This window comes from Terrapene carolina, unplaced genomic scaffold (assembly GCF_002925995.2).
Source record: "Terrapene carolina triunguis isolate 2854851 unplaced genomic scaffold, T_m_triunguis-2.0 Scaffold113, whole genome shotgun sequence".
NCBI lineage: Eukaryota > Metazoa > Chordata > Testudines > Emydidae > Terrapene > Terrapene triunguis.
The window spans coordinates 9899951-9914613 of record NW_020664464.1 but is presented as its reverse complement, the minus strand read 5'-3'; the positions used below and the strand labels follow the sequence as shown (position 1 = coordinate 9914613).

The window sequence follows — 14663 nt, the reverse complement described above, 5'->3', positions numbered from 1 at the left end:
TTCCCATCAGGTAGAGGGGGGGAATGGAACCTCATCCTAGATGAGTGCTCTAACCACTGGACTACCACCACCTCCTCTTTCTCTGGCTGTTGTGTGTGCAGCAAGGGCACCAGAATCTTTGTAGAAGTGGGGGGACAAGGCCAAAGTGCCCCCTCCCTCTCCACGGCGGGCTGCTCCAGTGGTGAGCCAGCTGCCTTCTCTTCTGGCATCACAGCAGCCCCTAGTGGGCAAAAGGTGTAATTGCAGTGCCTCCCCAGCAGAACCTATTATTATGCGGGGTGGGGGAGGGGGGAGAATCTGCAGGGCACACGAATTCTGTACTTGTGCAGCGGCACAGAATTCCCCCAGGAGTACATAGTGCATGTTGGCCTTTAGCAATACGATTATGTTTTTCCCACAGCACATATGTTTCTTTTGTTAAAAAGTGGGAGGCCTGATCCTCTCCAACCCCTCAGTTCCAGCGCTGGTAGTGTGCAGTGAAGCAGGCACCTAACCCATTCTCATAAAAACCCACGTAGGTATTTAAGCCATCTGATTCTGGAAAAGGAGTTCCTGATTGTGGATTGCTAGCAGCCCAGACTCTGGCGCCTATCTCTGGGAAAGGCTTAGGCCGCACGCCTCTCATCAGCATCTCCCATTGGCTAGCTTAGGGGGTCCCTGCCTAGCATTGCTGGCTTTGTGGGTCACATTCTTAAGCGCCAATTTCTCCCCAGCCATTGTACAGGAAGCCTATGCACCTAACTCAGACTTGTGGATAGCAGTGCTGTTCCTGTGATTCTCTAGGTGCTTGAAATGCATTGCAACATTTAAGTCCCTTTGTGGATCCAGGCCTTAGTCCCTATCCCAAAGAGTTTATAATCTAACTAGACAAGATGCACAGAGAGCTAAGTGACTTACATAGCATCACAAAGCAGGTTAATGGCAGAGCTAGGAATTGAATCCAGGTCTCCTGACCCCCACTCCAGTACCCTGTTCATTAAACCACAAGCCTGCAAAATGAGTGGAATCCCCCCCCCCCCTTCAATGTAAAACACTGCATAGTTGGATAAGTGCCGTATGGGGGCAGGGGGATTCAACTCCCTGTGAAGCAGCAAAGATTTTTCCAACCTAGCAAATACACTCCTCTCCTCAAGGACTATTTGCATGTCAAATTCTTTGAAATTTCAAATTTTGGTTGTTTTTGGCCTAGTCCTGTCAAAAAAGTATAGTTTGAATGTTTTTAAATTGGAAAAGTGGGGGGGGGGGTTCCACCCTTTGATCACTGAAAGGATTTTCCTCAAACTTTACAACCATCACCTTTGGATAGATTAATGTTTTATTCTCAATAGTAACTTTCTTCAAAAAGTTATAAGTGAATGAAAGCAGGATGATCTGCTACTGGAAATAATTTTGCAATTTTAAGTATAGGCCTCACTAGCAGGCAAATGCTGGTGTGGGAGTAGTACTCTGAAGTAGGGAGTGAATCTCTCTGAGAAACAGATTAGTTGACATATTAGTTCAAGGGATGAATATGGCCTAACGTTAATATGGAGACATATAACCTGAAAATAAAAATTATTGTAACTTACGACTCCCTGGAGAGACTGCAGACACTTTTAATATTTATTGTAGGGTGAATCCAGGATGGAATTTCTTTCTTATCTCAGAATTTCCAGAATTTCTCTCTTATGTCTTAATACCCTTACTTTTCTTGGGTTTATGTCAGTCTTATTATTTTAAATATCCCTCTCTGTGTGGTAGTATTAAAAATCATAAAAGAAACAGACTGTATAGAAAAATACACCTCTACCCCTATATAACGCTGACCTCGGGAGCCAAAAAATCTTGCCGCATTATAGGTGAAACCGCGTTGTATTGAACTTGCTTTGATCCGCCGGAGTGTGCAGCTCCCCCACCCCGCGAAGCGTTGCTTTACCGCATTGTATCCGAATCTGTTTTATATCGGGTCATGTTATATCGGGGTAGAGGTGTATATACTGTGGCCCACATTTTCACAAGTTGCTAGTGATTTAGGCATCCCAATTTTTGGACACCTTAAGGGGTCTGATTTTCAGGTATGTAAAGTTGGGTATTCAAAAGCTGAAGCACCCACAATCTTTATTCATTTTTCAAAATGTAGGCCTGTATCTTTAGTGGTGGTTCAGTTGGTTGGGGTTTAATATAAGAAATGGAATAGTTATTATTGTATGTGTCATCTGAAACATTAACCAATGGATTTAAAAAATAATACCTTAAGAAGCAGAGGAAATCAGAGCAGAAAGTACTGGAAAGTGCAATAAAGTAACAGGTATTAGATATAAAACCATACAAGCTCATCAATTCAGAATTAAAGATTGCTAGAAAGTCAACCCAGATTTGTGTACCTAATTGTATAGAAAGAACTAAGATCAAGTAAGTTATGCTTCAGTACAATTACAATTACATCATCTTACTAATTTTCTTTTAATATATCACATAGTCTAATTACAATTGATTACAGATTGAGCAATAATTATACTACAGCTTTTGTCTAATCAATCCAGGTTTTCAGTTAAACTGGGAGATAAGTGCAGGATTATGTAATTCTAAAAAAATGATGAAGGCAAAGGCAATACAGAAACAGTAAAAGGGAAATAAATTTTGATTCTTGCAACTTGAGCAAAATATTTTTTCTGTGTTTCTCACACAGTCAATTTCTATTTCTTTTAAATAAATAGTGGAGTTCAGGTAAATGAAAATCTAGGGCCCAGAGTTTCAAAATAATTAGGCCCCTAATGCCCACTGACATCAATGGGACCTAGGGGCTTTTGAAGATCTGACCCCAAGACACTATGGCAGCTGGATTCTAATCTCACATCAGCCTTATGCTGGCATAAATCCCTTGACTTTAACTAAATTACTCCTGATACACACATGTGTGAGGGAAAGGAGAATCAAGCCCCTTAAATCAGAACGAACCTTCATAATAAAAATTCTTATCAGTGACAATTCCATTTTTCAGTTCAAGAACAATTTTATTATAGAGCATTGTAAAAATGATTTTCTGAACATTCATGAAGCTAGTTTAAATTAATCTGCCAATCCTTAGAAATATATTTTAAAATAGGGACTTCTAATGTTTCTAAAAGTTTTTACCTTTAGCTCCCAAATTAAAAGAGCTTGAAGGATTGTTTGAAGATAATACTACATATAATGGGGGGAGGGATAGCTCAGTGGTTTGAGCATTGGCCTGCTAAACCCAGGGTTGTGAGTTCAATCCTTGAGGGGGCCATTTAGGGATCTGGGGCAAAAATCTGTTTGGGGATTAGTCCTGCTTTGAGCAGGGGGTTGGACTAGATGACCTCCTGAGGTCCCTTCCAACCCTGATATTCTATACTGCTATGTCCCTCTATCTGGTTTTCACTGGCATGATATGTTCTTATGAATTTCCATTGGGAAAGCTCTCTTAGAATTTGATTAGACCCTCATTAGGATACACACATGTGAGTTATTGCATATTTTTAAAATCAGAGTTTGAACATGGGTGCAAGAAAGAGTACAGATATGCATTTCACCTGGCTATCTGAAAGCAGACTTGAACTCTTGATTGCTAGGTTCCTCTCAATAGTTGCAACTTGAGATATTCTGGTTGTGTGCAAAACTTTCTGATTGGAAACCCACTTTTGGTTTTAAGAGGAATAAGCATTCTCATCCCAACATGAAATGTAGGCCTTATAGCATTAATGGAGTAATTAATCAAACAGGCACCCAATTTAAAAGCTTTTTTGTCATAGTCATCTGTTGTTTAACTCTTCTGCTAAGAAAAAAGGAAGAGAGAAAGAGTCTTCTAAACTAAGGTAGGAACATCTGCAATTCCCAATGTCAACACAGGGCTGTATTCTTCCTTCAATGTATACAATGTGCTTGTTAGCATTAATAGGACATACACACAAAATCCCTGCATATTAGTGGGATATGGACCCCTGAATTTCTTTATGGGGTTTAAGATCCCACATAGTTTAGAAAAACAATGAACTGAGAGTTTGTCCTAAGTAACATTGCATCACCTCATTTCTCTTCATCGTAGGCATGCTTTCATTACCACTTTCCCAGACTGAGTCAGGTCAGCAGTCCATTTAAGTCATGTACTCTTTTAAGTATCTGTTGTAAAGGATATCCATCAGCTAAAAACACTGTGGCACACTAGGCCCCATATTCTTCATAGAGATATTTTGATGTGAATATGATATAACTAAGATATGTTTTATGCAAGATGGGTCATGTGAGGTATCATTGGAAAGGTTATGATGAACTGACTATGATTATCCTATTTGTATGCATGTATCATTTCTGTATCTGAAGTTAGGAATATTGACTGTGTATAAATTACTAAAGTGTTTGCACCTGGGGAATGCCCACCAGACAGTAGGCAATCAGCCTGGATGGGCCATTAGGACTTTGAAGATGCTAATCTCCCTCCTTCCTGAGAAGCTTTCGGGGATGCTGCTTTGACACTGCCAGGTCAGGTGATTATGTCACCTGGTACTGGACCCCATCTTGGCCTGCTAGTATTTTTCCACAAAAGGGGTGGAGACCAAACTGGGAAACAAAGGATTCCCACCATATGTAAATCCTATTTAAGGCAGGCAAGCAATAGTTAATCAGGGCTTCTTCTTCACTGAATCCCTGCCCAGGATGACTGCTGAGAAAATCTAAGAAACAAGGACTGAGCAGGGGAAGAAGAGCTGAGCCTGGACCAGAAAAGGTGTCTGGCCTGTGAAAGAAATGCCTAAAACAATATTTAGGGTAAGAAACTACTACTTCTAACCAGTTTCTTTAGTTTATTGAGCTTAGTTTGCATGTTTGTTTTATTTGCTCACTAATCTGCTTTGATCTGTTTGCTATCCCTTATAATCACTTAAAATCTATCCTTTGTAGTTAATAAACTTGCTTTTTTTTCTAAAACCCAGTTTGTGCAATTCATAATGGGGGGGGGCAAAAAGCTGTGCATATCTTCCTCCACATTGAGGGAGGGGGCAATTTTCATGAGCTTACGCTGTACAGATTTCTGGGCAGCGCAAGACAATACAGTTTTGGGTTTACGCTCCAGAGGGAGTGTGCACTGGAGTGCTGAGCAATCCCCGAGCTGTCTTCCCATGCAGAGCTGATCTCAGTGTCTGTGTCTTTTGCAGCTGGGTGTGGCCCTACCTATGTGTGTGCTGGAGGAGGCTTGAGGGCTTGGCACTGCAGGACAGAGTGAGGGAGCCCAGGCTGGTGGAATGGGTGGGCTCAGTGGGACCCCAGTATATTGCTTTCATTACCACTTTCCCAGACTGAGTCAGGTCAGCAGTCCATTTAGACATGTACTCTTTTAAGTATCTGTTGTGAAGGGGATCCATCAGCTAAGAACACCTGCTGCCAACAACTTGTTTTTACTGAGAGCTAGTGCAACTCCCATTGGATTCCTGAAAGGACTCCAGAAGCTCTTCTGTCCACTGACACACAAACAAAAGAAAATACAATATATAATCCAAGGGTTGATATTACTTACTATGTGCATCACACTGCATTACTGGGTTTTGGGGGTGGGGTGAGGGGAGAGGACATTGGATAATATGCTATGCCACTTTAAAAAAAAATGATGGGCATTTTATTCTTTTTGCAAAGCAGTTCAGAAGTACCACTTTTGCCAAAAGCAATTGCTGTGCATTAATATTCAACATGATCTAATGAAGGCAGAAGTTGTTTTGGGAAAACATTAAAAACAGCACAGGCATCTCCTGCATGATAAGTTTGTGGCTGAAAAGAACAGTGCAGTGAAAATACAGAAGCCTCCCTTTTTCACCTAGGTTTTGATCTTTAAGCTGAAAAAGAAAGGATGGTAGGGGGGTGGGGAAAGAAGTAACCTTTCATGAAAACTGTACATAGAGCAAAAAAGCCCTTATTGATGATCAGCAGTTAATAAAAAAGATTCATAGCTGAAATGCTACACAATCTTGCTGGCAAAAATAGTTGCCTTCCAGAAAATGCTTTGTTTCTAGACACAGTAGGAAAAACATCTTATCAGGCCAAAAAATCATTGTTTGGTGGAGCTGAAAATGTTCCCCTTTCTCTTTCATATTATATGTATAATAAGGGATGCAATTCACTTGGACTTCATGACCATTTAAGAAAAGTGTGAGTCATCCATCTGATAAATGCTGGCACCTTTCCCAAACTCCCAAAAAGGACCTTTAAAAAAAATGTTACTGGTGTGAGTTGCTAAAATAACAAACTAATTTTGAAAGCCAAACTGCACCAGCACTGCACTGAAAGGTATTAATGCTTCAGCTCATATCCAGAAAAATCAAATTAAGTATCCATAAATACTGTTGTTCATCTCGGTCAAAAATTGCCAGTATTTACATGTTGCAATCTGCATCTTGTGGCATCCTTCAAGGCCTTATACAAACAAACAGAAGGAGGCATTTTCGAGAATGCACTGACTCAAGGTACCTGACAATCAGTGTTTTGAACCACTCCTTGCCAGCTGGCTCTAACAAAAAATGTAATGATTCAGCAATTTAATGGATCTTGAGCTTGGCAACAGTCCCCTAGTAAACATCTCTGGGGAAATAAAGTAATACAGGCCCAAGACTCTGGCAGATTTTATAATTGTTTGCTTCTGGCACAAATCCAGAGTCAGAACAAGCACTGACTTAAGGCAGATATGACTGTGCAGTACTTTGACTATTGGAGCAGGTTCTGATTAAGGCCCAAGGGTAGAATTAACTTACAGTGTGTCTGAAGAAGAGACAAAGGTATCAGGAAAGCATACAGCTTAAAAAAGACCTTAAATATTAATGCTGCCTACATTAATGATGTTGAGTTTTGCATGGATATGCCTTTTCTTCCCTTCTCACTTTTTTCCATTCAAAAGCATGTCTAATTTGTTCAAACTTATAATAGTACACGTCAGAGTATTTTTAAATACTTTCAGCTATTATTAAAATTAATAAATAGTGCTAACAGGCTGTAAGCCAAAGTTTCAGAATTCCAAAGAAGTCTGTTGAGATGGCACCTAATGAAACTGTCACAACTGGCACAGCACAACTGAAAAGATCTCTAAACCTAGGCATTTGAATCATGTTACTAACCTTGCAAAATCACCCCTCCATGCATTCTAAAGGCCTGAATCAGTGCCCACTAAAGTAAATGTCAAAGCTCCCATTGACTTCAGTGCTGATATTTCTGCTCAGCAATTTTATGAAATCAAATCCAAATTCATAGCACTTTGACTTTCACGTTAGCTCTCCGAACCTAAACTCCAACAAAAATTGCTCCATGTAAATTATACAATTATTTTACGCTATAGTATAAAAAGAGAGGAATAGTAGTGTTGGTACTTCTATACTGGCTTTATGCCACTGGAATATCACCTATGCCCTGGGGCAATCCTGCTAGAGTGAGATATGTCAGCTTTACAGCATATATCCACTGGCGGTGCAGCACAAAACAGCCATTCCTCACCCCAGAATATGGTCCTTTGCTGGTAGCTACAAAGTCAGAATGGCCATGAAGAGCAAATCATTTTGGTATCTATATGAGTAGGAATTCTTCTACATTTTCAGTACTGTAATTGATTGACTTGTTCTCCATGGCTACTCCCAACAGTGATTTGAGATCCCAGCATTTAACAGTCCTCTTGCAAAAGGCAAGACTCTCATAACAGTACAGCTGTATATTTAGGATTTGGGTAAGTTGTAAGGATAGAGTTTGGTCTACTATCTGTAAATATTTATAGTCTTAACAGCTTGGACAATGTATTAAAAATTAAAATTAAGAGATGTTGGTATTTATTAATTTTTCCTCAATTTGTAAATGTGGTTTCCTAACTGCTAAAAACTTTTTTTTAAAAAAATCACATCAGAGCTTATTGTACTGTTTAATTCAGTACCTTATGATTTTTTATACCATTAGCTAGCAACAGAGTAACCAGATACCATGGTTGTTGAAGCTGTATTAACATGATAGATAACTGTAATTCTACTAGGCATGGGCCCAATTCCGCAAACACTTACTACCAAATAATAATGTTTACAATCATGAATAATCCTCCTGATTTCAACGGCACTAATTATGGTGCTAATCACTACACACAGTAACAAGTATCTGCAGGATTGGGCCCTTATGGTTGCATCAAAAGAAAAATCTTGTCTATGTTTAGCTTTTATAGCAAATATATTTAAAGTGTTTGAATAATAAGCTATAATTCTACCTCTAAATAATGAACTACATAAAGGCTTTATTATCTGTAATATCCTACTAGCTCCAATCACTTTGCATTGTCACAGAGGCCTCTTGACATAAATCCCCCAAATGCCTTTTTTTTTGGTTCTGTCACAAAGATAAATGATTATGCCTACTTGGTTAGTTGAGGGCACAGTTTCCCATAGAGCTATTCTACAGAGATCTGCAGACAGCGAAATATTTAATGGCAGCTTTACTGGGGACCATTAGTTATGAAACATGTAAAGAGCTTTGGCCAAATTCTGTATTACTGGTAACACCCTCTCCTCATGAAAACATGCACAAGCCTCATAAAAATACCAAATTTTGTAGTGTCTCAGTATAAATTCAATAACTCAGATACCATGGTGAAGGGCATGTTATGAGGTCCAGAACAGAACAGAGTAAAATAAACTCCTATCTTTTCTTAAACTTAGGTGTATGCAAAAATTCAGGGCTGGAGTTGTGACATTTGTCTAAGTTAATTTTTCAGGAAAAAAAATGTAGCAACTATGAGTTCACAATTTAAACTAGTTATTTTTTAAAATATGTTCTGAAGCCGGAATGATAAAATTACATAACTAACTTATGGGAAACAGTCAGTTCTTTTACAGCTTCACCTTTCTATCTAACAGATATCACAAATTTAAATGCAGTGACTGCAAAAACTGAAGATGCTGACAAATGTAACAAGCTAAAAAGAAAAACTGAGACACATTTGTGACTATACTGAAGCCCCACTGCTTAATACTGTGGTGCACAAATGAGGCAAACTGAGAAGAAAGTGTCATGGCAATTTGATTATGGCATTTTTAGATCATGAAAGTTACACATTATACCATCAAAACAAGATTAAATAAACATGGCTTTGATTAGGAGAAGTTTTAACATGCAACCATGGGATCTTGAGCCATATTCATTGTACACCACAGGGTAGGAGTATCTTTATTGCCAATACCACACAATCCCTGGAAACAAAGTTAGAACTATAAGAGCTTTTCCATCCACCCAACTGATATTCAGATAGCTCCATTTAATATTCCTCTCTAGCGATACAGTAAAGACCCCTCATGCCTGTTTTTAAATGCACATTTTTAATATTAAATATAATGTTACTCTTTAACAAACTCTTTACTCCCTGCTTCTTTTATGGAGCTTCCCGTGGTCTTTAAAGGGATTGTTAACCAAAGAATGGATCGCACTCTTTCTGCATGATCAAATTCTGCAACACTCCATTAAATCTTTCAGTATTTAATATAAAGAGTAATCTCTCACCTCTGAGGAGATGAGCCAGTTGCTGAGTGATTAACTCTGGTGCCTCTTGAAGAATCTCTTTTACTACTAAAGAGGAAGAAGATGCCTGTAACCCCAAGTTGGCATCACATCGCTCATCTGGATTGATGACTTTGACAACTGCTGATTCCAAACTTTTATCATCACTATCACACAAAATTTTAAAAAATACAAATTACAAAAATTCTAATTATTTGATCTGTAAACACACCAGTGTAGCTTTTTCAGTTACTTTGCTATGGTTAATAGTACAAATTATTTTTTTAAATAACAGCTGCTATCACAATGCTACATTCTAGTCATTCTTATTCAAATTCTACTGTGAATGAAACAATAAAAAAATTCATTAACTCCTTGACCACAATGTCCTTAACTTAAGTCACCATTGTAGAGTGATAGATTCTTAGCTTCTTTAAAATAACTACTGTTTCATATTTAGTATGTACTCAGACTTGAATGCTTGTAAGAGACAAGGTGGGTGAGATAATATCCTTTATTGGACCAACTTCTGTCGGTGAGAGAGACAAGCAGTTGAGATATACGGAGTTCTTCCTCATGTCTGGGAAAGGTACTTTTAGAATGTCACAGCTAAATACATGGTCAAACAGATAGTTTAGCATAAGTAGTTAGCACATATTCTAAGAGACTGTTCAAAGTGAAGTGTCCCATTAACAGCCCTGTAGTCACAGGAAAAAAAGGGGATAGGGTTTAAAGGGTTACAGATTGTTGTAATAACCCCTAAATCCAGTCTCTTTATTAAGATCATGATTTTTAGTGTCTAGCAAAGTTAGGAATTTAAGCTCCCATGCTCTTCTTTTGAAAGTGCTGTGCAGGTTTCCTTTGAAGATGAGGACTGATAGGTCAGATATAGAGTGATCGCTTTGGGAAAATTTTCACCCAAGGATGATAGGGTGTTTTTGTCTTTTATCATTTTCCTCTGTGAGTTCATTCAAAAGCGTAGTGATTGTCTGGTTTCAACCACATAGTTGTTACTGGGGCATGTAGTGCACTGGATGAGGTACAACACATGTTGTGTAGGACTCATGGATCTTGACAGGTGTGTTGTGGGGGATGTTTATCATTGTAGCAATGGAGATACGTCTGCAGGTTTTGCATTGGTTGTTCTGGTAGGGTCTGGTGCTGCTTTGAATTGGTGTGTCCTGGTCTGTGGGGACCTTGCTTCTGATGATGACCTTGGAGAGGCTGGGGGGTTGTTTGAAGGCCAGAAGAGGAGGTTCAGGAAAGATTATTCAGGATGGGGTCCCCGTTGAGTAAGGGTTGTAGTTGTTTGATACCCTGTATGGGTTCCAGTTTGGGGTGGTAGGTGACAACTAGGGATGTGTGGTCGGAGGGGATTTTATTTCTGTATTGAAGCAGGCTCTCTCTGGGTATTTGGGTGGCCCATTCATGATGCAAAGACTTGACAGCCACGAAGTTAAAGAAGTTGGAGTTTTATGTAAAACTTTTAATTCACATTTTAGCAGGCTTTCCACATTTCAAGGGATTGTTTTTTTCCTCTCACTAACACAGATACAATGTTGTTTATCTTAAAGCAAGAGGAAAAATGCACTGGTGAAGGTGCGAAGAGAGGCTGGTGACCCAGTAAGTGGCATTTTTCACTCTGAGAGCCTCACCCCAACTCCAGCCACTTTACAAGGGCCAGAGCTGTGCCAAGGAGCTCTAAAAGCTCCACTTTGATCTGGGGGGAGGATTTACCCGGAACAGGAATAATGCCATTTTCCAAGGAACCATTCTCCCAAACCCTGGCATACAGGCTGCAGCATATAGGGCTGCAGAGTTTCTGGCCCATAGGCAGTCAGGGACAGGCTGTTGTAACAGACAGGCCCCACGGCTGTCTGCATTATGCTGGGGCCACTAACCATCCCAGAATTGGGAAGATGCAAAGGTGGCCTAAAGTCACTATAACCTTCCCTGGGCATCCTCTGAGTTTATACTGGACCAAAGATATTAAGGGTCTGTGGTTGCAGAGAGGCCATGTTTTCGGATGAGACATCAACCTGAGCTCCTGAGCACATCTAATCATTAAGGAGCCCGGGGCACTTTTTTGTAACATGATGTGTTAATCCTTGTGCCCTGGCCAAACCCAACTTGGGTAGTTCCCCCTACAGTTTCAACTAGATACAATAATCTTTTTCACTTCCTGTCCCAAATGATTGTGTAGTGCTTCCGTGTAGTGTTAAATAAATGCTGCCTGTGGATTTACCGTGCCTAACATGGGGGGGGGGGGAATTAAACTTATATAAAAACTATATATAGGGATAAGTTTGTACAGCAGTTTAGAATCCTTTGGGATGAAAAGCTTTGTGTACATGTACCTTATTGATATTATTAAAATTGAAGGACAGTTTATCAGAGATGAAAGGGGAAGCCTCTATATTAGCCAGGGTTGCTTTTCACATTACCAAACTCACTGACAACCAGTAGAGACTGTAGAGGTATGAAACTGCCAACCCTATCCATAAAGAAGTGGGTATTCTATGTTCAGGAGGTACCAAGGGCCCACTGGTCACAAACCCTGTGTTCCAAACTGCATGCATCAGGCATCACATGTGCTCCAGCCGTGTGCATACAAATCTGAAATTTTGATTCAGTAACACAAGAGTCTACGTTCTTACACTTTAGAACTGATGCCTAATTCTCTTGATCTATACAGGGTCAAGACAAAGGAGTTGCACTTTTCACAAGACATGTATTTACATATTAATTAAATCTTTGTTTGGAAAAATTCCCACAAACTTTTTTAATTTCTCCTAGGAGCTACACAGTGTCCCATTTCCTAGTTGTCCATAACCAAACGAACATCATTGTCAATAAGCAACAATGAACATCGTTGATAAGAACACCGTGGTTTCGCTTGACTGGAATGCATATGCCAAATGAATAACCAAACTGACGGTACAATCGGTCCCTCTGTTACACCCATTTACTTCAGTGACACTGTACTGGTGCAAATGTGGGCAGAACTAAGCATGCTGTGTTTAATGCCCTATCTCTCTATGTGCTTATATGGCCTCCTCATGTAGAATCTGAGTGCTGTACTGGGAAGTTTCTGTTTCTATGTATCTGTTCTTAATATATCCAGGATACGAAGTATTTCTGAAGCTTGGAGGGAATATAAGATATGTTTTAATGAAAAGTCAATTAGCTAAAATAATTAAGAACACTAGTGTTACAGCTTTTTTAGTCAACTACAACAAAAGGCTAAAGTCCCAAAAAAATGAAAATAGAGCTAGGAACCTTACAGACGAATCAGGTGAAAATCCTAACCCCACTGAATTCAATGGCAACTCTCTTTGACTTCAGTAGGGCCAGAAAAATCCATCAGAGAGGTGGGGTAATCTATTTTAGAGAGACACACACACACACACACAAAAGGCAAAAATGGGCTTTGTAACTGTGTTTTTTCTGCTACTGTCTTTATTATTGCATTTATAATTTAAGAATACTGAGCCAATTTCTGCCCTCAGATACTCACACACAAGTAAGTGGGGCTGCATCGATACTGAGGGGAGAATTTGGCTTATTGTAACTTGCATTTAGAGCATGTATTGTGTTTAAGGGTTAGCCTGTTTTAGATACCTCATTTTCTAGACTGAAAATTCCCCTTGTACTTAAATTCTAATCTGTTCTTAGAGGAATGTTAAAAGCAACTGAGCAAGTATTTGGCTATCTCTGAAGGAACGTGATAGTTAGCCCTTGCTAAAGGAAGAAGGCTAACCGGCAGTGAAAGTGTGACCTGCTGTTTACAGACCTTACATAAAACTCTGGGATTATAAATCTAATTCAGTAGTGTCTAAACTGAGATCTGTGAAGGTACATCCAGGGCTTTTAGCAAAATACATAAAATGGTCCATCAGAAAAGTGAAACAAACAGACTAACACGTGTAGCATGTTGTATTCAATGGTCATAATGAAGGGAAAATAATGTTGGGTCTTCTATCTCTTCTGTGATTCCACATTGTGTCACAGATATAGAACAGAAAATGTTAAGACAACATTTATAGTCATAAAACTACTTAAAAGATAACCTTTAAAACAGCTCAATCTAACATGGCCACTTTATCGTACACAGAACACTATACCTTGCCAGCATGTTGCTGTTAACAAGCGTTAAAGACAATTTCCCTTCATCATTCAGCTGATGCAAATTGATTTCATCTTGGAAGATATGGAATGATTCTGGGATATTCAGCTCTTCCAAAATAAACCTTGTTTCTGGGTAGTAGCTGAATTCTCTTCTTGGTATGTTCAGCACGGGCAAGCATAGAACATCCGGAGGACTGACCTGTAACAGGAGAATGTGTATCTGTCAGAATGGTGTAAAACAATAACTGACTTTCACTGGGACAATTTTGTCTGAATTTTTGCCCATCAATAAACCTTATTTTCCCCCCAGATAATTCCTTTTTGCTGATTCCTCTTTATGTAGCTATAGTAGAGATGTTGGAAAAATGAGGGGGGGGGATTGCTAAAAATTCTATTTCTGTTTTTTCAGCATGTGCCTAAATCTCCATCACCTGCAGTCAATGTTTACCTTTCAAACTTGGTTTGGTCTCATGGTTAAACTGTTGCACTAAAAATCAGGAGATCTTAGTTCAATTCCCAGCTACGACACATATCTTGTATAACCATAGGCAAGCTACTTAATCACTCTTGGTGAAATTGTGATCCCACTGAAGTCAAGAGAAAAAATTCTGACCCCATAAAATTCCATTGACTTCAGAGGGGTCAAGATTTCACTTTCTGTGGTGACTGATTTTTACTATGCATATGTACAGTGCTTAGAGCAAAGGGGTCTTATAGATGCAACTGTGACACAAGTAGTAAGTAAACAACAGTAATCTGTCCTCTGTTTCCTGTGAATCAACAGTCTAATGAACAAAAAGAATAACAATGGATATGTTATTTGTATCAAAGATTTTAGGATGAAACTCAACCCTGTGCAAAGGATTAGGATTTGCATGAGTTCTATGCATCACTTAAATCAGATTTTAGCAATGAATAGGCCATGTGCTGGCAATGAATTTCACCTAAACTGCATTAAGATGTTCTTCGGGTTTTCACTAGTGCCATTCGTCTCTTGTATGTAGATAATCTCTAGATCATTACTTAGGTATAACAAA

General features: G+C 39.2%; 1 protein-coding gene across 1 annotated transcript in view; it reads right to left on the bottom strand.

The window, feature by feature from the left end:
* The window catches only part of PRUNE2 (prune homolog 2 with BCH domain), a 143372-nt gene extending 129724 nt beyond the window's left edge, over positions 1-13648 (bottom strand). Inside the window, exons 1-2 of the mRNA XM_026652403.1 lie at positions 13623-13648; positions 9502-9665 (exon numbers count right to left, since the gene is read on the bottom strand). Of these exons, the coding sequence (XP_026508188.1) occupies positions 9502-9665; positions 13623-13633 (175 nt within the window). The 5' untranslated portion in view covers positions 13634-13648. The remainder of the gene's footprint in view (positions 1-9501; positions 9666-13622) is intronic.
* Between the last annotated feature and the right edge of the window lie 1015 nt (positions 13649-14663).